The following is a 25,900-nucleotide window of genomic DNA, read 5'->3' on the forward strand; positions in this document are numbered from 1 at the left end:
ATGCAAACATACAGTATTCTGGAGCCACACTGACAAACATTGCTTACATTCGCTAATCCAGTTCTCTGAAAATAAAAGGAAAAATTATCTTTTACAGTCCTACATATTAATACTGCATCAAAATCACAAAACCCACAACATGTTTATAACCAGTAGTTAAGTGCTTTAGAAGTAATGCACATCACACAAGAAAAAATAATGAAATTAATTTTTCTTAAGCAAAAATACTGCCCGAGCGCAAAACAATATTTATTTCTATATAAAGTCAATCCAGTTTTCTTTTCTAAGCCATGTTTCTAAATGTATTTTGTTTAAGTGGGACAGGTACAGAAAACAATCAACCAAGAAAAGAAACTTCTAAATTCAAGCCCATAGATGCTAACACTGACTATAATCACTTACTTTGTTCCAGTAACTTCAAGGGATTAGTTATTTTGAGGGCTTTCTCGGAGGTCTTCGCATATCCTTTTCCATTTCTTTTCTGATTTGAAATTGTTTGTATCTTTCTGCCATTGCAATAAGCTCACTAGGAACTACCTGATAAGGAAGCAGCACAAGAACAAGGTCAGGTTTAAATAAATCTAAACTTCCTGACTCTGCTTTACATAAATGCCATTGATTTGTGTGTTCCCAAACTTGATTTTGTTACTCATCTGGCTCCTGTCACTTCGCAGATCTTTTTTTTTTTTTGGTAGAGACACGCAGATAAATCTTTTTACATAAAATTATACTGAAATATACTGAAAAATAACCAGGACAGTGTCCCTAGATTTTCAAGTACATATGTATGCTAGTATCACCACATCTGATGACAACATATAACCAGCTAATTAAAGCATTTGCATTTCAGATAGAAATGTACCTTTCAGTGATAATGAACAGCTGGAAAAAATGCCCAATGCCACTAAAAGGTGATACCATACTATATATATAAATGTATTTGAATATCACACTAGTATGATTAATATTAAATTCCTTTTGGAAGTTTTAGGGGCCTCTGAAGAGAAACTTTGGTACTTAAAGCACTGCCACAGGGAGGGTTCTCACACGGATAAAACAAAGCTAAAAGCAAGAAAAGAAGGGCAGGAGAAAGCCGTCAGTTCTCCCACTACTGGTAGTTCACAAGAGCCTCTTACCAAGATCCACGGTGCTTTCTGGCATGCTTGTAATTATGTGGAAAAGGAGGTGAACAGTATCATCAGCACACTTTGTCACCTCAGAGTTCCTCATGCTCATGAAGACTGAGGCCAGATGCACAGAATTGCAGACAGACTTTATTAGGTTGGGTGACACTGATCATTGAATGAAAAAAAAAACAAACCCAAATACTATTCTTATAAATTATGGAACAAAGGCAGTGTCCAACAAGCTTTCTTAAACCAGGTCAGGCATAATGCGGACATTAATGCAACATTTACCGCAAAAAGCAGTATGGGTGACTACTATCAGAAGAGGTTTTAGATCACTAATTATCAAAACCAGCCTGCTTCAACAACCTGCTACTGCACATAGCCACGCAGCAGGTAGAAGATATCCAGTCCAGAATCAGCTTCCTGATCAGAGTGAGGAGCAAGCTACTGCAGCGCTTGTGAGCACGGTATTAACGTGATTGCTCAGTCTCCGTGGTTTGTCCCTCCGTAAGCGGCACACACACAGTGCAAACAGTACAGTACAAACAAATCTAAATACTGTTAAGTCTCCTTAGTAATGCCTAGACCTGCCAATGTTTGAACAGGTGAAGAATGCAGCCAGGACAACTGGCCTGGTGCAGCAGGAAGGTGTATTCCTCCAGTTCCAACTTCTTTTGAGCGGCTTTATAATTCAGAATGCTTGCCATTTGCGATAAGCAACTATTCTTAAGCTGGCATGAGTATCAGCTCGCTAGTACGTATTTTATGTGTTGAATTGCTTTTACTGGTACACAACTGCCCTGGCTGTCAGGAGTCCACAGAACAGGATGCCTACGGAACAGTCTATTCTGACAAAGTTTTAGACATTGTTTAAAAATAAAGTGAAAAATGATGCATCTCTCCAGCTGAAATTCACTACAGACTTGTACCAACAGAGCCAGAAGTAATGAGACAAAGTTAGTTTTCAGTTGAAACACTGGATGATTTTCTTCCTCAGTATCAGATCAGATCCTCTGCTACAGTGTGAAACTGGATTTATTCCAACTAAAATTGCAACATCTTCTTGTAAGAGTGCTTTTTAAGCAGGCACAAGGAAAGAGTGGGAAGAAGCCAGGATATGGAACATAAAAATCTCAGTGAGGTAATAGCCAGCATCTAGTGGTTTGTTGAAAGCTTTACACGAACAATCTGTGTATCTGCTAAACATACAAAGTAGGTATGATAGTCCAAATGAGAAAACAGAAAAGGATAAAGATGCCATAATTTATATGTAACACTCTTCTTGGCATTACAGAGATCAGTGTTTTTTCCACCCAGTTCCCTGATAAAACTGTCCATGCTTCTTAATAAGCTTATATATAAAGATCCCTGCAGCATGATACAGAAATCTTTCTGTTGTACCTGTTTTTCTCTAGCGACATTATCTGTATATTCAAAATCATGGAAAACATCTGGCTAACAAATGCACTTTACCTGTTTTGAAACCGAATATTCTGAACCTTCAGACCATGTATTCAGTTGCTCTCCTTCCCTTTTATGTGATGCTTTAAAACTGAAGCAATTATATTTTCACTGTCATGAGGAAAACAACCCCAAACACCTGCCTGTATGGATACTTCCCTTCTATCAGCTGTAACTAAAAGTTTGAGAATAATGTTGTGACTAACAGTTACCCTTGAAAGTAAGGATTCAGAGATGCTCTTTTCTCCTCTAAGCTCAGAGACCCACTCCCAGCTGGACTATCACACATTAAAAAAAGTTTGGGAACTTCAGTCTGCAGCAGGTGACAAAGCATGGACGGCAACGGCTGACTCAGAATGCAGAACAAGGTACCTCTAAGTGATATTTAAGTGACTTCAAAGTATCATTACTGGTTTCATCTCTCACATTTGCAAAAAAAAAAAAAAAAATCCAAAAAACAAAAAAAAGAAACACACAAATCCCAAAACACTACAAAAACCGAACACACAACACCCCCCCACCTCACCCCCAACCTGCAACTTTACGAAATTATTAGGGGACAACTTGTGTGTGGTTTGTTTTATTTTTTTATTATTACTTTCCTCCCTCAAAAGCATCTTGCCAGGTTTGCATTAAGTGGCACAACATCTTTCAAAGACGAGTTGTAAAACAGAAGATTTAGGTGAAGTTCTAACTCAGGGTTTAAAGTTTGAGTAAGTGTCCACAATAACAACCACAGGTCCTAGGTCATAGCAATTTAGTTTGTACTCATCTAGCTCACCCCCCCATCGCTCCCCCCCCCCAAAAAAAAAAATTTTTTTAAATTTCAACTCGAGTCAGGGCACAAACTGAGGGTTTGCTATCAGTCAGACAACATACTGTTTCTTGCCACAGGAATAAACAACAATGTAATTGTCTCTGGCATCTCAGATATGGTAGCAACAAAAAAAATGTTTCTTTAAAATAAAGAAACAAATCACATTCCAGTTGTATTTCCCATACTATTTACAAACACCCATAAGAAAGATAGCTTGGAAAAGTGCATGCAGATATCACAACTGTCAGATATAATAAACTGATAGGTAGTTGAGCTTCTTTTGATATAAATATTGTAAATATTTACACTGTCAAACAAGAATATTGGCACATGCATGCAGAAGTGAAATACAAATGGAATAAAATACTATGAAATAAAATAGATCCTACAATTCCTCTGCAGATCTCTATGTGCACGTATCTTTGTTACTTTTTCTTTGGACACAGAAGGCTTTGATTAAAGTTCCCAGTTCTTTCTGGGACTCATCTGCAAGGTAAAATACAGCTAAGAACATCCAGGACAAGAAAGACTTAAGTGCCCATTTTTTTGCCCGAGACACTACAAACACTCACTAAGAAAGGTCTACATAGGGTTAGACCTTCATGAACTGTTTCAGGTGGTAACCCAGAATCAATATAAATCTTACCCAGTAAGATGTATTCTTACTTGGTTTGCTCTTTCCAGAATTTCAATCAGCTCAGATGCAAACCTCCAATCTCTCTTAGTGACAAGCGTTACTGCCTCCCCAGTACGTCTAAACAAGGAATGAAATAACCGTTGATCTTCCAAACGACTGCCGCTAGGCTTTTCCTACTGATCTACACAGAAATCATTTGTACTACAGGCAATACTACTGCACTGGTAGATAAAACTGTCTTGAGTATTTACTACACACATGACAGAAAGCAACTTTTCTAAAGATCAGAATATGGCACCTAATTCACCTACAATGGAGCAAAGGCACAACTAATTTAGACTTTTAGACAATAAACCTAGTACAAAGACAACGTATTTAAGTATTGAGACATACATTCATATCATGATTAAAACAAACACATACACAAGAAAAAGCCCACTTGTGCCAACCTGCGAAAGCAGCATTCAGAAGTCCTAACACTAAACTACACCACTATGACAGGCTGCAAACTTTTAATCTATGTATGTTTTTTCCCAATGGGCTGTCTAGGAAACTAAACAACTCCGTGGCTCACAAAGAGACAAGCAAGGAAGTGACATTTCAGAGTATCTATGCAGAAGTTGTTTTGAACTGTAATTCTTCCCCACATTTAAACCAGCTTTCAAACATCCCTCATTCCCATCCACTTCAATGAAGTAACAGAAAAGTGGAAAACTTGTTTGCCTGAAATTTAACAGTGAACCAATTTCAAAACATAAAGCAGTGTGTTATTATCTAAAACACACTTTGATAGACTCTGGAATCTTCACTCCCCCACTCCACATCACCTGCAGCTCTAGCATTTGACATGAGAAACACCTGTGAAGTGCCCAAGTACTGACAATATGTTAGTATTGTCTTGGAAACACTTACCCTGCTCTTCCAGTACGACCTACTCTATGAACATATTCTTCAATGTTGCGAGGGAAGTCAAAGTTAAAAACATGAGTTATATCATGCACATCGAGTCCACGGGATGCTAAGTCAGTAGCTACCAGTATTCTGACTTTGCCTAAAAGAAGCAAAACAAATAATGGGAGTTTATGGAATAATAAAATATACTCCAGTCTATTGGTTTTCTAGTGTGTAATGCACTTATTCTTAACACATAAAGGAAAAAAATGCTTGTTTCACATCACACTGAGTTAGCTTCAAATACAAGGTGGCAAGTAAGCACTCAAAATGTCATTTTACTATTATTTGTGTTTCACAAGTAGAACAGCAGGGTGCAGGAGAAGCAAGAAACATGCCTAGCTGATATAAAGAGTCTGTGAAAAGAACAGAAACTTCAACAACTGTATTCTCAGCTGGCATCCTTATCATAGGCCTAGTCTTTTTTTTATTAGCATATGATCACCTAACCCCAGAGTAATACCCTACTGGCATAACCAAGAGCAGAACTGTTGCACTGAATGCACAATCATTTACCATTCTGCAGACTAACACAATATTGACTTTGCCACAGAGTTCAAAAATAAAACAAGCTTTAAATTATTTAACTCTGACATTCCAAATTTTATTGACAAGCAATCTCTTTTTGTTTGCCTTTTTTTGTTTGTTTGTCAAATTAACAAAGTAAACACAACAGATCTCTAATATTTTCATTTCTATGGCACTTACAAATAGGTGAAGTTCTGCACATGACAAGCTTTAAAAACCTGGGCTAACAAACTAGTACTTAGGTACAAACGTACCTTTCTTGAAGTCATCTAAAGCCTGTTCTCGATCACACTGTTCCCTGTTACCATGAAGTGACTGTACTGGAACTCCTTGGAGACTAAAGTCGCTTGCTAAGTCATCAGCTCTAGGATGAAATAAAACAATGGTTCTTAAAAAGAAAAAAAACCCACAAACATGCAGCATCTAGATTTAGATCCAAAAGATAATAACGTGACAACAAAAGCTAAAAGTGTGCCTAAGGGCAAAAGCCCACCTAGGTCAGCTGAAATGAATTATAAAACAGTACAAAAGCAAGACTATTCCCCACTTAAATGTTTGCTTCTATTTACATATAAGATAAATAATGAATGATTTTTGTGTTGTTCACTCAAAAAGCTCAGCTACAGTCCAATGACCACCACCCCACCCCCCCCATATCAGGTCTTGTATGCACCAGCATAGGCAAGTAAACAGTACACAACATTAATGTGTCCCTGGGAATCTTAACATCTACTTTAACTACATGAAATTGAAATTTACCACCACCGTTAATGATATTAAAAAGGATACAAGCTACCAGACAATCTGGATGAATAAATAAATAAATAAAAATACCGCTAACACCAGCACATTGCTCACAAGAGCTGTTACACCTGGTAATTACTACATGAACTAAGAAACTATCCAGTATTTGTTAGTAAAAAAGGAACAGCTGTAATACTGTGAAGTGATTACATACGTAAGTTTTTTCCCCACAAACATGATGACCTTATCTTCTGGCTTCATAGAGTCAATGAAGTCTTGCATGAAAGCTCTCTTTTCCTCCTCAGCAATAACAACAACTCTCTGTTCTACTGTATTTACTGCCTGTTAAACAGCAAAAACGGATGTTAAGTAGAAACAGAATTGAATAATATTTTTCCTGTTAATTCCCATATTATGGTATTGTAAAACTAGTAATATGATACAATGAAAAACTATTTCAAAACCAAAATATACATCAGTCTGGGGCTCAAACAATGCAGATGTATTTATTGTTTCCTAGTTGCTTTAGGAGAACAGTAAAAATTTATCTTTGCAAAATCATATGGTACAGATCAGCAGACTAGTGAGGCGAAATAAATATTCCTAATATTAGTGAAAATCATCTTGAAGTACTTTCAGTATATTTTATGTTAATCCAGAGGAAGCTGGAACTATGTCAGTCTTACTTGAAAGAACAAGCTTTTAAAGAAGAGTCTGTAATCTATTTGAAATGATCAGTTCTGTGCAGTTCTTCCAACAACAGTTCATTAACAAAAACATTACTCCATTACATCTGAAGGTCGCCATAGAATGCCTAAGGTACACTACGTAAGTAATACAAAGGTCTAGACATTCTCATGGCGCTGCACCATAATCTTGTGGTAAGAGCTGAAGAATGAATCAAGTACACAGAAAGATACTCTCTCCACATGGGAATGCTTCTCCCTCCCTTCCCCCCAGAGGTCACATCTGCAGTTAAGAGAAGCTCCTATAAAAGAGATGAACGCATTAGACGAGAGCTACAACAGCAGCCGATGTCTTTCAAATTCCAATCCTCTCTCTGACAAGTAGTGCCCTTCAACAAATGCATAGCTCTGAAACAGAATAATTAAAAGTGTATTTTCCCCCTATTTCTAACTAAAAGTGTATTAGATACCAAGTTTCTTCATTCGCTGTCACTGAAATACGGGAACTGAAGATTTCACAATTTAAGAAACAAACTCAAAGCAATCTCCAGACCAGGATGTGGAGATCTTGGAAGAACTACTATTTCTGTAAATTCTGCCGGCATTGAAGCCAGCTACACACAGCTGCACAGGCATGACAAGTATGCAGCTACTTATATAAACTAGGAGTTTTGGACTTCAAAGACAGTTCTTAATCTAAAATACAAGTGCCCTCCAAGAGTCTAGCAGAGAGCTTCCACTCTCTTTGAGAAAGCAGCAGTTGAGAAACACAGACCCATATAAGCATTCGCATGCATTAGAAAGACCTTCAGAAGGAAAAGTGAGGAAGGAACAAGAACTTGCTGAACAGAAGTAAAGGCTGCAAAAACAAGGGTTCAGGCAAGAACACATGGCACAGAAGTACGACATTCAAACTTAAGTTTGATTGATATTTATTGCTTGTGGTGTCTTCTACTGAAGATCTAGGACTTCAAGATCCTGTTACAGAAACACAAGAACAAAGTTCTCCTCTACTTGCCTTTTTTTAGTTCTTTCTAAGCTCTTAAAGAAGCTTTAAAAGAATAATATGGAGTTGTTTTTTGAAGATTTGGATTGATTTTAAAGTTACATTCATTCACTTACCTATTGTTACCAGCAAGTACTTCCCAGTTTAACTGTATGTTTTTTTCCCAAACAAAAAAAAAGGAAAAAAGAAAAAAGAGCAGAACAACTTACTGCTAAGTCAAGAGTACCAACATACACAATCATAGGATTTTTCAAATAGGATTTTGCTAGGCGACGAACACCATCAGGCCAAGTAGCACTATACAGGAAGTAAAGAGGAAAACAAACACATGAGAATAGAGTGCAAAATCTTCTCCAGTTCATTATTTTCATCACGTTCTTCTTTATTTTCTTTCTTGTAAGTCAGTGAAACGCTTGAGTAAGCAACAACAGTAGTGAGCTTATAAAACATTCAGGAATAATCTGAAGAAGCTATTAGTAAACAGCACTCAAGCTTTAAAGATAACTTTCTAGGTTAAAAGTACAGGCAACTGTTCCAGAGCTCTTCTAAAGAAGCCAAAAGTGAGTTTAATAGTTCAATGATGCCTAATAAGCAAGCTTCTAGTCTGTTTTTAGCTCTAAAACAATAGCTCCAATGCAAAATACGGTAACAAAAAAAATAGTTATGATATTCTATTGTAAAGCTCCAAAAATGTGCATAATTTCAAAATTAATCCAGGTACGGACTAGCACAGATACGGATCAGAAGGTTAGGATATATGTTTGGTCCCAGATGGAGAAGTTAAATATGGCATTTGAAATTGATATGGCAAATTCTAGTACTCCCAGGACACCTTCCGTTTTGAAAAGAACTCCGTTGTTTTTATAGCTCATGTATAAAGGTTAAGGAATGAAAATAAATTTGTCAAATAACTTAAGGACTGACTAGACAGAATTAGAAAGAAAACTGATGCCACTCCCATTTACGCTAGTAGAAGTCTTAATAAAACTGACACATCTGTTTTGAAGTTAACTTGTTCAATAACCTTACCTTTACAGTGTTTAAGTACTGAGCACTATTATGTTTCCATACCTCGTCATAACAGTTTGTCTATCAGGCCGCACATCTATTAGGATCTTCATTATCTGAGGTTCAAATCCCATATCCAACATTCTGTCAGCCTCATCTAAAACCTGCTCAGAACAAGGTTGTTTATTGTGTCTATTTCCTTAGATGATAAGAGTTTCAGCAAGACATCACATAGCAGACCATTTCAATGGTAACAATTTTAATTGCAGAATCTGCTCCATAATGTATTGCAAAACCTGTTCAACTTCTATTTCACCTCTTCAACTTCCTTGAAGCTTTTTCATTTAGTAATACATTTGAGGGCAGAACAAGAAAATCCACAGCATCTTTACGAGCACTTACAGTCAACGAAGAGGAAACAACTCTTTGTTTGTTTGAACTATAATTCGGTTGGTGCCTAAAACTAAGCACAGAACTAATAAAACCCCAACAAAACCAACACAATTTCAGTAAGAAATTTCTGGTAATTTGAAGGGGAAATCTCATTTGTATCTTGCAAGGGATCTCATACCAGAACAAGATATCAGTTATCAGTTTAGTTCCTCATTAGAAGTAGGAAAAAAGCCAGACTACATTCTGTCTGGCTCATGCTAGGACACTGCAGAAATCCCAGAGGTCAAACTTGTTTCATCTGGTAAAAAAAAAAACAAAAGAGAACAAGGGAGCTGAAGGTCTGAGTACAACTATTTGGAACTGATCTTTTTTCTAATATACAAGCACACTTGTGAATGTTTTCAGAGTCTCATACAAAGGAAGAAGGCTGCCATCCAAGACTCATTTTTCTCCTTTACTTTTCAAATAGAGTTTATATATATAAAGTTATACGGTCTTAAGTATTGACATTTTCTAGTTGCTTATGTAGACACATAAGACTTTGAGGATAATCCCTTTCTACTGTCCTGATCTTGCTGTTCCATTCTTTTCAGATGTTTCAACCTATTAAAGGTTTTCAGTACAATATTTATGTAAATCTCTGAAATAACAAATCATCAGCTGAGAGACAGAAGTCAGTAATTCTGCTTCTTGATTTAATTCTCCTTATTTTCAAAGGACTCATGGAGATTTCATTAACTGCTTGGATTCTAATACAATGGCAAGGCTGAAATACCAGTAATTTTATATATAGAGTTGGTTACTATGCCCCTTTCAGCAGCAGATACTTTCTACACTAGTAAACACGCTGGGAGTTAGCTGGAAAGGGAGAAGAAAGCACATAAGTATGCGTATTAGATGGATCAGAGTAGCTGAAGTTCACTTTCCTTCTTTCTGATAGGTGCTTAACAAAGAATAAAGGCGGTAGTAGAGATTAGATAGATAGCAGCACTATTTTTTCCAAATGCCTCATAGCCAGGTCCTGGTTTATAAACTAAATCTAGCCCTAGTTGACATAATCTTAGGTTTCCTGTTATGTATAGGTATTTATTGTTTGTTAACATTATTCATTTAAGTTCTATTTCTTGGCAAGAAATTCTTACAAGCCAGTTCTTCATGTGAAAATTATTTTCTTTCTTCTGTTTTAAACTAGTTATTGGTAAGTTGCACACTACTTTTTTTTTTTATATTTGAAGAATAAAAGGACTACTTCAATTTACCTTCTATATCCTACTTCACGATTTTTTTTGGTTTTATTTTTTAGTATATTCTTTCTCCTAAATGCTTCCCAATTATTCATGCACAAGTCCAGTCTCCTTACTTCTGCTTTATGAGCATAAGGTCAAATGAAAAAAGCACTCAGATTACTGATGAACGAATACTGATTTACACTGAACACAGCAAAACAGAAGACAATCTTCAAATGACATGTATTGTACACAATCAAAAGGCCATATATGACAGAATTTTCCAGTGTTTCTTCTGAAATCACGACAAACAGCAGCCTATCTTGAGTAAGTTCCTAAAAATCTGAATCAAGACTGCAACTAACTTCATGGTTCTGCCAAATGAGAAGACAAATTCCCTGCCTCCATTTCACCTTGTGTACAGTGTATATTCAAATATAATTAACAGTTTGGTTTTGGGGTTGTTTTTTTTTTGTTTTTTTTTTTTTAACAATTGTATCCCAGTCTCTGACCTTGGAAGTCCTCTGGGAAACAATTATATCATACCAGCGAACAATACTCTGTGCACTTTGGGAGCATTCACAAGACTTATCAATATCTTTAAATGAAAACCGTAAATGAAGCGCTTCAATGAAGAGCGTTCTTCATCCAAGGTGTTAAAAGTCAAAATTTAATACCCCTCTCTTTTCTCTGAAACAAGGCTGCAAGATTAAATTCTTTGTTGCCTGAAAAATGACAACAAAACTGTGGAAATAGAAAGCATCTTATATGTTAAAAATATACAAGAAACTAAAAGGAAAAACATATTGTAACATTAATTAAAAAAAAGAATTTTGGATGTCCAATTTTTTGTATGGGACCTAAAGAAGTACAGCATTTCCAGAAAGTCTGAGGCATGAGACATTAAACACTTCGCAAAATATCGTCCTTGCAGTGGTTTCAAGCTGAAAATATTTAACTCCCAGCAGTACAACAGCAAATATTTTTCTCCTGCTTTACATAATATTTTTCAATTTGATGGCTAATTCTTTTTAGCAATATCATACTATAGGATAACCTGCACATACTGAAACATCTGATTTTATTTTACAAAGCAGTGTGTGCTTGTAGCATGACCATACTTCACCTTGATAGAGAGAGATTACTAATACTCCTGTAGTTCTCAGAAAGCAGTTTTTCAGGCCTTTTTCCCTCCTGCTTAGCAATTACATGTTACTCTTCTATAAGAGGCTACTCTCCTGTCTTCCAACAACAGTCTGTTTTTCCAGATGGCCAAATTTCTAATGATGCTATACCACCACTGGCCTTGCCAGTAAGCTCATAACTATTAACTAGAATTGGAGCTAACTTGCCACAGCATAATGAGTATTTAACCCTTAGAGGGGAGTGGAGGTGGAGATGAGGAAAAGGAAGCAGGCCAAATTGTCCAACTAGGCAACAAGTCACCAGTTAAATGGACAACTCCAACATAATTTGAATATATGAAAGTATTTTACAAAACAGCAATGGTTTTAAGTATCCAGCACAGCAAAGGGCAAGAATGAAATGACATAAGGATTAATAACAGTGTTTACATGGCTATTTTTTCATTGAGATCAAAAGAAAGTCAGATACCCAAACATTTTAATACCTAACCGTTTGCAACGTTGGTGCTTACCGCACAAGTTCTAATAAGAACTTGAGTCACTGGTAACCTTTAAAAGAACAAGACACCTTGGGAAAGGCATTTCATCCACTAACAACTGATTCTGACAAAGTGAACTTTAAAACAGCAAACCTTACTACTATGAGATAAGAATTTAGCATCTTTAAAAGACTTATTGTGCTAGAAGCCTATTTTATTTTTTTCCTAGGGAATATTGCACATCTGCAATGCAATTATGTTAAGTATGAACCTTCCTTCACCAATGATGTGTTCATACTTAACACCAATCTCAGTGTTAAGATCTATTGTAATTAAGACTTAAAAACTTTAAAGAAAACTTCATTAAAGCTAAGTGCACACTAAATCAACCATTCCCCAACCAGTGCATTACTTATCCCATATCAGCTACTTGCCAAGTATGTTATGCTCTTCAAATTTATGAAGTTGTTCATTTGAAGATCATTCAATCTGCCAGGAGTAGCAATAATGATATCCACACCTTTGGTAACCACATCTATCTGTCCTCTTCGGTCCCCACCACCATATATGCAAATACTGAAAAATAAAATGTTTTACAGAGGCAGTGTATTAAGGTTCAACTAAAGTCAGTCTTTTTCAAATGCATGCCACCATGTTGCTTCACTTGAAAAAGTGTCATCTGGTATTACCAAGAGGAAGGAATACAGTACGCGTGACTGACAGTATCACAGTAAATAATGGACTTAACACTGAATGATACTCCCTCAACAGTTCAGCCATAACTTTCTGCTGAAATTGCAGTGAAAATAAACATGAAAGGAAGGAAGATAGCTATTAAGCAATGAATATGTTTTGGGTTCTTCTGAAAGTATTTACACCAAAAATAGATGACCATATGAAAGAATGCAGGATTTTCTGAACAGTACCATCAAAAGTCAGACATTTTGCTGTTAAAACCATCAATGCACTTGATACGGTATTAGGCTTACACACAAACTTAACATGCTCTGTAAAACTTCTTAGTATTTTTGGGACGGAAGCAGAACGTACATTTCAGTATTTGATGACTACAAGAGGAATTCTGTATGCTATACAAAGTTACCAGAGAGCCCTAGAAGTAAGTTTCAGAGTACATTAATGTCTGTTTAATAGCTTAAATGAAGACCTGCACTCTCAGCATGTTTGTGGATGAAACCAAATTGGGGGAGCAGTCGATACACTTAGAGGGCTAGGCTATTACTCAGAAGAGCCACAAAAGGCTAGAGAAATAGGCTGACAGGAATCCCATGAAATTTAATAAAAGCCAAGATGGGAATGAAATTACCCCATGGCTAGGGGCCAACATGCTATAAAATGGCTTTGCAGAAAAGACTTGGGTGGGCAAGGAACTGAACATTACTCAGCAGTGTAACCCCGCAGAAAAGAAAGCCAGCTGTGTACTATGGAGAAGGTAGCCAGCAGGTTGAGAGAACTCATTAGTCCCCTTCGTCCAGTACTTGTGAGACCACACTTCAAGCACAATATCCAGTTTTTGTACCCACCACCTCTATTAAAAGACGGACATATCCATACTGCAGCAAGTCCCACAGGCAGCTACCAAGATGGTCAAGAGGATGGAGCGCATGATGTGAGAGAAGCTTGCTCAGCTGCAAGAGGAGAAGGCTCAGGAAGATCTTATTGCTGTTGACAACTACCTAACAGCCAGGTGACAAGAAGACACAGCCAGACTCAGCTGTCCACACAGAAGGACAAGAAGGAACACACAAAGCTACAATACAGAGAACTCCAGCTATATAGGAAATAGATTTTTACAATGAGAGCAGTCAAAACAAGCATTCTAGAAAAGACAAACTCTGCATTTACTACCTTTGCTCCTCTCTCAGCAAACGAATTATTTTAGTAGATGAATTAAGCCACAAGTGGTAGGACAAAAGCTTACCTGACAAGCAATTGAGAAGTAAGATTACCTTTTAATTCCTTTGTACGTGTACTTCGAACACTCTGCCTCTACTTGAAGTGCCAGTTCTCGAGTGGGAGCAAGGACTAACATTCCTGGCCCCCCACGCTGATCTTTGGATCTGTAATAAAGCATCTTTAGAATGTGGGTATATAAGGCTAGGCAAAGTCCATCACATCTGCCATCAAATATTTTTACAGTGTTTTAGACTTTCTAAGTACACTGCTATACTAACAGAATCTATGGTGACAACTCTGGTACATATTCCACCAGGTTTATAATTTTTTTTGCCGATTTATGATTTATTATCTTCTTTACTAGTAATCCATGATGGGGGGGTGGAGGTAAGTATCCACAGCTATACAAGTGAGACATGCAAGCAGTCCTTACATTGGTTGTGAAGTCAAGTGAATGAATCCAGGCATTAAGTACGCTAATGTCTTCCCGGTACCAGTCTGCGCTATACCAATAAGATCAATTCCTTGGAGTATGATCGGCCATGCCTGGGACTAACATAAAACAACAGAATAAACTCAAATATAACTTCCTCTTAAGCTTCAGTTAAAGACTCATCAAAATTGAAGAAGTACCTGAATTGGTGTAGGCTTTTGAAAACCAACTTTTCTTATATGAGCCATAAGGTCAGGATAATGCTCAAATACATCTTCAAATTTACATATAGGATTGGGAATGCAACGCTTTTCACCTTCTTTTAAGTCATCACAAATTATGTTATTATTTTCTTTCCTGTATAGAATTAAAAAAGTGCAACTGCTTTAAAGTCTCATTATCTGCAAAAACAGAGCTAAGACAGACGACTGCCTTTCTGACTTTTTAATTTTTTTTAATTCCTGGAACAAGAGAAAACAAGTAAGTCTCATTCAAGAACCTTAACAACTATTCTTCTAACTTTTAAGAAAGCCTTACTACAAAAACTATTCTCCTGGAGGCATCAATTACCATTCCTTCTTAAGAAGGACTCATTTGAAGTTATATATGGATATTAACACGAACTGCAGTCCTATCATATCAGAATTAAATTATACTACAAATTAAATAGCTCTGACAAGTTTTTAAACCTAAAGACAACCTAGAATTCATAGGAATGGATTGGACTTCTTTGTCAGAACACTATATTCTGACAAAAGCCTTCCCGAAATATTTTCAGAGCAGCTCCCTGGATAGTCCAGAATATACAAACAGAAGAGTTTACAAAAAAGAATGTGATCAGTAAGACAAGCTCAAAAAAAATCAACAACCAAACCCCAACAGAACAAAAAAAAGCATAAAAACCAACCAACCAAACCCCCAAACGCTACATTAAAAACTGAAGTTCTGAGGCTCCCTCCAACAAAGAGGTATTAATATGCAGAAGTATTTTATCTTCATTTCAGTCCTGTATTTTTCAAAGATTCCATTCACCAAACAGTTTTACTTCAAGCAGGGTGTGGGCTAGGAAAAGAACAGGTAATTCAACTTCTCCTCACGTTTACAAATTTCTTTTTTTCAATTACTGCTTGTTTCTCCTTAAAGCAAACTGATCAGATGAAAAAAGAAAAACCATTCTTTTACCACACAAGTGCTATTCCACAACACACATTCTGCACCTACAGAGCAATGCTCTGTTGCTCCTGCCTAGCTCTAACAATAACACGTACATATACTCCATGCTTTGCTCACCGTGGCAAGCTTTCTCTGGTGGGCATGCAAGAGAAAAACTAGACAGCATGCAAAAAGAAAAGCAATAACAGGTAACCCTTCAAGAATGTTCACCAACTTAATTAGAACTACTGAAAAGGGTTGAAGCTATTACCACAGCGTGCACAGAATCACTTGAAACAGAAGACCTTTTCTCGCAAAGTAATGATGTAGATTGGTGGATCATAATGATTGGATACAGTTAACTGAGGCATGCACTCACCAGAATGTACTTGTAAAGACAAGATAGATAGACAGATAGGAAGACAACAGTAATAGAAGCTGAAATTTGTTTTGAAGATGGTATTTGACTAAAATATATGGGAAAAAAATGGCAGCCAAGAGGTATTCAACATGTGAACAATATTATTTGGAAGAATCTAGAAAACATGAACATGGTAATGAAATGCAAAGAAACAGCCAAAAGCCAATGGACTGTCTTGATTTTTTTTCCCCTTCTGAAAGTCAACTAGATCAAACACTTTTAGAGAAGTAGTTAATCCCTAAAGTTACTTTTCCAAGCAACTAATAATACCTTATCTGCCAGTTATTGTTTAATCCCTAAGAAAGAGTTCCTAAGAAGAGCTAAGCTATTACAAGACCCTAACATTAATGCTTCTATCTCAGTATTTCATCTCCCACTTTCTGGGCTTTATACCTTAGTAGTTATTTTTTCCAAGCAAGTGATTCCCTATGTAAATGGTCTTACCGCCACAGTTCCACTTCTTCTTGTGACATAGAAGCAGTCCTTGGCGATTCTTTATAGAAGTTTTTCTCAATTGGTGGCAAGTCTTAAACAATCAGAAAAAGTAAACTTGAGTCAGTAAGAAATGCTACAGGTTCAGGGTAAGTCTGCTAAAAGCTCAAGATGGAAACCCCAAAATGCAGACAGTGCCCTGTACTAAGAGACTAGCCAAAAGCACTGGCAGACTATTGTTGTTCATATAAAAGATGAAGGCTGAGACAAACAGTTAAGTATCTGCAAAAGAACCACTTTCCCACATTTCAAGCTCTAAAGTAATTTCTGCTAACACATAGTGTAACTGTTAACAATTCTCAGATCTTTGCTGTGGCCACACACAAAAAACCCAGCATTTTCAAAGGGTGAAGTCAAAATACCAATTGAGTAGTAAGTTTAAGTCTTTACACAGCAACTACAGTGTCCTTCATGACCATGCTGAGAAACATTGACATGGTCACTGCAAATACTTAACTATTTTGGACACTGAAAGATTCAGTCATCTCAAAGAAGAAATTAAAAACGTTTACGCATTCAACAGCTTTACCACATGAAGACAAGTACCACACAATCAAAATTTTAAAACTAACCTGCCCACTTCATAGCTTCATATTTAGCTTTGTTTTCTCGAAGAGAGGCCCAGTCAATCACAGATTTCTTTGGGCTATTTTCAGGCTTGATAATGTCCAATGTTTTTCCTGTAGAGTTAGTAACAAAAGGCTGCTGTTTGATGGAATCTGTTGGAGGGTGGGGGAGAACCTCCCTCAAAACACACACCTTATTGCCTTTTTCTATTGTGAGGCCCCTTATGTGATTCTGAATAGACATGAAGCATTTAAATAGAAAATTCTTTCCTAAGTCTTAGCCTGAAACATCACTGAAATCTGTACAAATGCAGTTCTGATAGAAAATAAGCATTTCAACATCTTTAGGTACTTAAAGAAAGCAATGACAGGTTCCAAAGTGCTACTCCTCCAGCTATAAATAAGCCCTGCTGTGCAACAGGCTTTTCAAAAACTTGTGAACCCAGAAGACAATATGCAGACAGAAAGCTTTATTTCTAAGAGCAAGGTTTATTTCTAATGCATCCAACACCACCACAATGATGTCTTAGCGTAGTTACATTCTACACCCCTTTTTTCGATGCAGTTAACACTTCTGAAGAAAGAAAGGTTTTACACTGAAGATATAAACGGCAACACAATTATGCATCAGCGGAAAAGCAAGAAACACGACAAAAACAGTCACGTGTACTAAGGAAGTGTTAACTGCTGCAAGCCTCTGGAAACACACTCGTCCACCTTCCAGGGCACTTCTAAAATCAAAACTCACAACTACTCCATTTCTTATTCTAACACCAGAACACAACTCTCGGATCCCTTCTTCCTCATCAGTGCCTCATATCAACAACTACGATTGTTGTTCGCCTGTGGAGAGCATCATTTGGAGCACACAGAAGACAAGTACCAGTAACATAAGCAGCATCTCGGCACACAATCATTACTCGTACATTCATGTTACATGTACATTGTAAAGTTAACACAATAAAGCCTAGGAAAGCGAGGCATGATGTGCAACAGCAAATCTTTTATGCATGAAAGTAGCAAGAAGTCAGAATCACCCATGCTATAATCAGTACACTTGCCTTATAGTCAACATTTATAAAAGCTTACTGAATTTTAATACTGCACAGATACTACATTGAAACTTAAATTAGAACCAATACTTGTATTTTGGGGAAATCAACTGATAATGCAAGAAACAAAGTAGTATACCATTCCGCATCATTGAAAACACACAGAAACAGATTTTCACAGAAGTCTGTCAGTTTGGTGGGGGAGGAACTGTTCATAGCTGAGAAACGAGGATGTCTAGATAATTCTGTTTTAAGGAGGTATGCCATTGTCCAAGAACAAGGTGAAAAATAATTCACTTCGGTAAAATGCTAAGAATACAAAAACACTCAAGCAAGCTACAAAATATATGGAAAGACAATGCACAGTCTTATTTCTTTTCTTTCCAAAACCACATTTCTTACCTTTCTCAGTCCCACCTCTAATGTAGTTTTGTCCAGATCTTGTAACAGCATCATCAATCAACATCTTGGCTTTGTTTTGCACAGCAGCACTGCCAAAAATCTTTACTTCAGCTTCATAGGTTCCCTTTATAACCTATGTTTATAAAACCTTACTGAGTTTTTTTTTAATACTGCAAAGACAATAATTATATAAGAATACGTACTGAAAACCATCTAACCATCTCTGATTTTTTTTTTCCTGAATTTTAACTTCTCTTCCCAGGAAAAGCCCCTTTCTAAAACGGTGGGAAATAAATGCGTATTTAAGGGGAAAAAAAAATCAGTAAGCTTTTCCAACTTTCACATACTAATCAAGTGGCACCCTCAATTCCACTTCCTTTTTATCAATTCTTGTAAAAGAGTAAAATTATTACAGCTATTGCAACACCCTTCAACTTGCTGCACTAACTCTGGCGTACACGCAAAACCAAATGTGTTCCCAACAGAGTCCAGGCCTGGATGACAGACAACACATAGTACCTTTATCCTGGAACCTGAAGAATCCTCAAGTTCTCTTATTTTAGTTCCGCCGCGACCTGTTATAAAGATACACTGCTGGTATTACAGAGCTTTAGGCCAAACTGTGGAAAAACTACACAGGGTAACTGTATTTTGATTGCGACCAAATCCTAGGATTTTCACTTAAGTGCATGTATCCATAAATAAAAGAACTTGCGACCCCAAACTGTTGGAAAATGCAGGCAACTTTTTTGGCAATTAACCAAACACAAGGTGCGTGCGTGGTGGGGAAAGGCACGTCGCTTGAAGAGATGGCACAGCAAAACCAGCTCAAGAGCGAGCCACCCTTCCTCCAGATGCCTCGAGAGGGGCTTCAGCCCTCTTACAGACCCCTGGCCACGAGAAACAGAATCAACCCAACCACTCTGGGGAGGAAAAGCTCAGCTACCCCGGCGAGCGGCAGAGCCCCGCTCTTCAGCCAGCACTCAGCATCCTGCCATCCTCAGACTCGAGAAAGACCTCAGCGGATCACAAGGGGCTGGGACCCTTCCACGGGGCCAGGGAGAGGGAAGGCACCGATGCCCCTTCTTCGGGGCACAGAGGGGGCCTACACGAACAAACCTCTCCTCGCCCGCGTCCTCCCCTCCTCCCCTACCCGCTTCCCTCAGCGGGCCAGGCGCCCCGCGGGGATGGGTGGCGGAGGGGGGGGGCTTGCGGCCGTTATTACCTATGAGAGCTCCGACCAGGGAGCTATCGAGGTGGAAGCAGAGCGGTGCCCCAGCGTCCCGAGCTTGGCCGGCGGCGGATCGGGGCGGCCACTGCCGCGCCACCTCCCCCCGAGGCTCCCACTCCTCCCTTCCGAAGCCGGCCACCGCCTCCCGCCGCCACTCAGCGCTCCTGCGTCCCCCGCCGCCCTCTACGGAGGCGCGGTCCTGCGAGGGGGTGGCCGGAGGCTGCAACAGACGCCCGCCGGCGGCAGAAGATGGCCGCCGGCCCGGCGCGCCGGCATCCTCGCCGCTGCTGCCGCCCCAGTCGGACATGGCTGCTCCGCCGTCCGCCTCCGCGGCCCACGTGGAGGGCCTTGGCGCGCCTCAGGCTAGTGGCGCGTTGATTGGCCAGGGCGGGCCGCTCTCTAAGCGGTCATTGGCTGGCTCGGCGAGGCCGCGCCGGGGGTGGGAGAACCTGGGGCCGTCACTACCTTGCTCGAGGCTGAGCTCGCGTCCGCGCGGCTCAGCGCTGTGGGGGCCGGGGGCGCGCGCGGGGCCGCGCTGCGCGGCCCCTGGGTCCCGCTGGGTCCCGCTGGGTCCCGCTGGGTCCCGCTGGGTCCCGCTGGGTCCCGAGTCCTGCCTGCTGCCCTCTCCCTGCCGGCCTCGGGGCAGCCCGGGGTGGGCTCCGCTGAGGGGGAGGAGGAGGAGGAGGAGGAGGAGGAGGAGGAGGAGGAGGAGGAGGAGGAGGAGGAGGAGGAGGAGGAGGCGGGGGTGTTTTGGGGCGGGAGTGGCAGGAACTTGGTCCTGAACGTGTGGGAAGCCCCCGAAGTCCGTGAGGTGGGGAGTGAGGGTGGCACTGAGTGATTTTGCTCCGTGTCTATGGTCCTGGTGTCTACCTGGACTATTAAGGCTTTTGACACTGTTCCCCACAGCATCCTCCTGGAGACACTAGCTGCCTGTGGTTTGGATGGGTGTACTCTTTGCTGGAAAAAGAACTGGTTGAATGGCTGAGCCCAGAGGGTGGTGGTAAATGGAGATAAATCCAGCTGGTGGCCAGTCACAAGTGGTGTTCCCCAGGGCTTGTTTTGGGGCCAATCTTCTTTAACATCTTTATCAATGATCTGGATGAGGGCATCCAGTGCTCCCTCAGTCAGTTTGCAGATGACACCAAGTTCGGTGGGAGTGTCAATCTGCTCGAGGGTAGGAAGGCTCTGCAGAGGGATCTGGACAGAGTGGATCGATGGGCCAAGGCCAACCGTATGAGGTTCAACAAGGCCGGGTCCTGCACTTGGGTCACAACAACCCCATGCAACGCTACAGGCTTGGGGAGGAGTGGCTGGAAAGCTGCCCAGCGGAGAAGAACCTGGGGGTGCTGGTCGACAGCCAGCTGAACATGAGCCAGCAGTGTGCCCAGGTGGCCAAGAAGGCCAACGGCATCCCGGCTTGTAACAGGAATAGTGTGGCCAGCAGGAGCAGGGAGGGGATCGTACCCCTGTACTCGGCACTGGTGAGGCCACACCTCGAGTCCTGTGTTCAGTTTTGGGCCCCTCACTACAAGAAAGACATTTTGGTGCTGGAGCGTGTCCAGAGAAGGGCAAGGAGGCTGGTGAAGGGTCTGGAGAACAAGTCTTATGAGGAGCGGCTGAGGGAGCTGGGTTTGTTTAGTCTGGAGAAGAGGAGGCTGAGGGGGGACCTTATCACTCTCTACAACTACCTGAAAGGAGGCTGTAGTGAGGCAGGTGTTGGTCTCTTCTCCCAGGTAACTAGCGATAGGATGAGAGGCAATGACCTCTAGTTGCATCAGGGGAGGTTTAGACTGGATATTAGGAGAAATTACTGAAAGAGTGGTCAGGCGTTGAAACAGGCTGCCCAGGGAGGTGGTTGAGTCCCCATCCCTGGAGGTGTTCAAAAAATGTGTAGATGTAGCACTTCAGGACATGGTTTAGCAGGCATGGTGGTGTTGGGTGGATAGTTGGACTTGATGATCTTAGAGATCTTTTCCAACCTATGATTCTATGATTCTGTGGTGTGCTGATACACTATGGTCTGAATTTTTTTTTGGGAAGTCTTAGTATCTAATCTCCAAGTAAGCTTTAACGATGCTTTAATGAAAATTTTAGTGTGGTTGGATGTGCTAAAGCCGACATAATATTGGTAACAGAATCCCAGAATGGCTGAGGGACCTCTGGAGGTGACCCCCAACGCCCTGCTGAAGCAGGGACAGCAAGAGCCGGCTGCCCAGGACTGTGTCCAGGCACCTTCTGAATTACCTCCCAAGGGTGAAGACTCCATGGCCTTTCCGAGCAACCTCTGCCAGTGCTTGGTCACCCTCACAGTAAAAAAAAATAGAAAAAAAACCCTAAAACAGAAAAAGCTGCCCCTGCCTCCCTTTCAATTACACTGAAAATCTGCTAAAGGAGGGGGCCTCACCTGGGCCTCAAGGTAAACTGAGGTAGTGGATGGGCCTCTGCTTGGGAGCCCTGCTCCTCACACAGGCCCCTGATTGCCAATCCTGAATCAATTCCCATTTATCTAACAGTGAAGGTAATAATAACTACCAAACAAATTTTCATAGAGGTGCTGAAATGGCTGAAGTTTAAGTAAAGTCTGCTGTAAACAGTTACCAGAAACTGAACATGTCAGACTAGTTTGTGCACATTTTACTCTAGTAAACTTCCTTTGTGGTGCTTTGGTCCATTTGATTAAAAAATTACAAAACTTTGAATGGAAAACAATGAGCAAGTTTAATATTTTTCTTTTTTTTTTTTGCCTGATACATGCTTACACCACCCAATCACTTAGGTAAGGAAAAAACCCAGTAAGCCTGGTACTTTTCAAATAATTTTTATTAACAACAATATGGATTCAGCTTTGTCAAGAAGTTACAATTAACGTTGTAATGTCATTGCAGTGTCAGTGGAAGCAGCCTTCGTGCTTTCTAAGCCTGGTAGGAAACAGGCTTTTTATCTTTCAAAGAAGTAGAAAATGCTTCCAAGTGCAGATGGTATTGGATATGTCTGGAATTGTCCGTGTGGGCACAGCTGAATGAATGGCCATATTTGCATCCAGATGTATGAACAGGAAAATATTACATGCTTCCACTGACGCTGCAGGGGACAGTTCTTATTTCAAAAACCAATTAACCTTTTTAGACAGTGACAGCACTTTGAGTGATGTTGTAATCCATTTAAATTAAGTCGATTAACACACTTGAAAAAAAATGTGAAGCAGAAATATCTGGGGCAAATTCTTTTCTGACCTGTATTTCATTCAAACCTAGTGAATCCAAAAGGATTGCATGACATAAGAGTCAGGATAAAAGTTGGCCCAGAGAGGCAAGTTCATTCCTGGTGCAGGTGGGTTCAGTTCCTTTAAGATCAGTGGAACCGAGCCTGATTATCCCAGTGGAGGCTGAACTTCACCCGGCTGGGCAGTGAATTCATTGAAGTCAGTGAAGCCATCCAAGGATGAATTTAGCCTCAGGTGTTTAAACCCTTTTTTCATTGCTTTGCTGTTATATTTTCTTTTCCTGCTTACTCCTCCTTTCTGGTTATTCTCCTTTTCTCTGTGCTTTTTATAAACGTCCCTTCTCTTCTTCCCTTTTTACATCAATACTTTGTGCGTTATTTTTTATATAGTCAATGTGACATGGGTAAATTCAGCTAAGTATTAGTTTCCTCAGGAAATAACTGGAATATTACCATTTTCACTTTAAACAGATGCCCAACAAAATAAGGATTTGAATCTGAGCTCCCTATTCAAGCAAAACTATTGAATTCCACAGAATGAATGAATTACATAGAATTTTTGCTTGAGTAAGGATTGCAGGTCCCAATCCAGAAATAGTACTGTACATCAGATGTTCTACTATACATCAGTAATTCAGTATGACTTGACTTATCACAGAAGAGCAGGTGAATTACTCATCACCGTACTATAATGAGAGCAGTCACTCTAAGTAGGATTATCTCAAAAACATATGGAACAACCGTGGGCACTGTGAATAAAAGTGTATGATCTTTGCAATCTTGAACCCTAGGCTAAAACACTATATTCATATTTAAATAAAAAGTATAGATAATATAAGCCAGGAGCAAATACAAATTTTTAAACAAATAATAATCATCAAAACTATTCTTTTCAGTTCTCTCTTCAGTCAGGTACAAGAAGCATGCTGATCAGAAAACAGTTATTTGGATAAGGCTTAATTCCTGAAGCTCTTACTTAAGTTCAAATTGTCTCTTCAACAATCCTCAAGTGGATTGTAAATCAGAAAAAAACATTGTCCTTTGTCCCTACTCATGAACAATTCTTATTAGCTGTCATGAGGTGGACTTTAATAAGCAGCTCAGGAGAAGACTTGAAAAGCCAGACAGCTCCTTCTTTCGTGAAACCAGTGAATCACTGTCAGTCATGACGCTGTCTTGTAAAGAGAGAGCATAGAAACATGAGGAAATATGAGTAAAGCTTATAAAAATCCAAACAAACAATTCTTCCTCTCCAGAATTTCATATATTCACTGCTTTTCCTATTTTCTATCAATATTATGTTAAAAAATTCCTATATGATAAGACTTGCAGCTACAAAAATAATAATGGTGAGCATAAAAGAAAAAAAATTAGGATTTTAAACCATAATTTGAATCGATACGGTCTTCTGGATTTATTAGTACTTTGTAAAGACATTAACATTCTCATACATAATTTATAGAATGCATTCTTTTGTGCACAAAATTGTATTAAATAAATTAACTTATAATTAGAAGGACTCAAGCATGTCATTTAAGGCAAAAATACCAAGTTTCCGTGAGATAAATTATCAGCAAAACCCAAGGCCCTGTCTCCGTGCGGGACCAGCACAGGCAGGGCCAAGGCTCGGTTCTCCCACTGGCGCCTTCCGGGCTCGGTGGGGGTGCGACCATCTGCTCGTGCAGACGGAGGTGGAAGAGTGGAGTCCAATTCACGATGCCTTGATTTTTCGATCTCGTTAAGGAGGGGAGGGGAGTTTCATTACTGACAGACAGTTGCCATGTGCCCTATCTCTTGCTCCCTTAACTGAACCTGAGCGCAGGTTTATGCTTAGGCCAGCAGGACCCTTTGTATGAAAGGTGAGAAAGGCACCATAAACCGTTAGGAAAAAGAAAGAAAAGCCTAAAAAAAAACCCTGTAAGTTTTAAAATTTTGGATAGGACTTTAAACTCACAGATCTGTCTGGATGAACTGCAGACATTCAAATAAGTTAAATGAACTGAGATGTCGAAAAAAACCTATTTATCCTCACAAAATTACTGTTGTAATCAGACTGCACATAAAAGAAAACGGGAAAGACTGAATGTGATAAATTATATGGCAAATGAGTGGTAAGGAAATTGTGCTTCAAGGTGTCTTTCAGGGTTTAACAGCTGAAGTTTGCTCCGGCGTAAGCCATGGAACACAGTGTACCATCCGTGGACCCCGTGTAGCGACACTATATATACACTCTACAGTTTGCATGTACTTTCACGTAGTAAGATTATCATGTAACATCCAGGAATACTTCTGTAAAGGAAATATGGAAGCAGAAATTACAATGATTTCATAGTAAACAGATCAAGTCCTTCACAATACAATCTACAGCATTTAGCCATGGTTAAGACTGAAGTGACGTTTTCGACGTAGATAGTAAGTTCCCAGCAGGTCTGAGCCTTGAGAAAACACTGCCCTGAGTGAGCTGGCGCTGGCACCCCCGTAGGTTCGGTGTTCCTGCTGCTAGAGGGAAGCTGAGCCCGAGTCAGGTTGTCTACAAGCCTGCAGCGCAGGCGAGGTGTGGATCTGGGGCGAGGCAACGCACGGAAACCTCGTTCAGCTGGGAAGAGCGAAAGCCTGTCCAGGCTCCGCAGGGGTTCTCCCAGGGGCGAAGCCTTGCTGGGGACGTGCAGGTAGGCACTGACACCGCTCCTGCGTCTCAGCAGAAGTGAAGTGTAGGTTAGGATAAGAAAAAAAGAGGATGTATCAAGCAGGAATGCTCGGTCTGATGTAGGCTTTGGATCTGAAAACTAGGGTATTAGGAGGAA

General features: G+C 39.8%; 1 protein-coding gene across 1 annotated transcript; it reads right to left on the reverse strand.

Moving 5' to 3' along the window:
- Nucleotides 1–416: 416 nt before the first annotated feature.
- Nucleotides 417–20,181, reverse strand: DDX43 (DEAD-box helicase 43). Its single transcript, XM_075410588.1, has 16 exons — nt 19,869–20,181; nt 19,163–19,218; nt 18,644–18,776; nt 17,196–17,303; nt 16,576–16,657; nt 14,759–14,915; nt 14,559–14,677; nt 14,179–14,289; nt 12,646–12,787; nt 9,032–9,132; nt 8,170–8,257; nt 6,483–6,610; nt 5,779–5,888; nt 4,958–5,096; nt 4,075–4,162; nt 417–537 (listed from the first exon to the last, which is right to left on the reverse strand). Exons 1-16 carry the CDS (start codon nt 20,179–20,181, stop codon nt 430–432), a joined length of 1,983 nt encoding a protein of 660 aa, XP_075266703.1. The 3' UTR covers nt 417–429.
- Between the last annotated feature and the right edge of the window lie 5,719 nt (nt 20,182–25,900).

Source organism: Opisthocomus hoazin, chromosome 2 (assembly GCF_030867145.1).
Source record: "Opisthocomus hoazin isolate bOpiHoa1 chromosome 2, bOpiHoa1.hap1, whole genome shotgun sequence".
Classification (NCBI taxonomy): Eukaryota; Metazoa; Chordata; class Aves; order Opisthocomiformes; family Opisthocomidae; genus Opisthocomus; species Opisthocomus hoazin.

Bases quoted from the DNA above. Each gene is read 5' to 3' on its own strand.
- DDX43 (XM_075410588.1), bottom strand. From the start codon at position 20,181: ATGTCCGACTGGGGCGGCAGCAGCGGCGAGGATGCCGGCGCGCCGGGC. The intron at 14,678-14,758 runs GTACTTCTTCAA...GTTTTATGTTAG, and splicing joins AAAAGCCTACACCAATTCAG to TCCCAGGCATGGCCGATCAT. The intron at 6,611-8,169 runs GTAAGTTGTTCT...GCTGTTTAACAG, and splicing joins TTGGTACTCTTGACTTAGCA to GCAGTAAATACAGTAGAACA.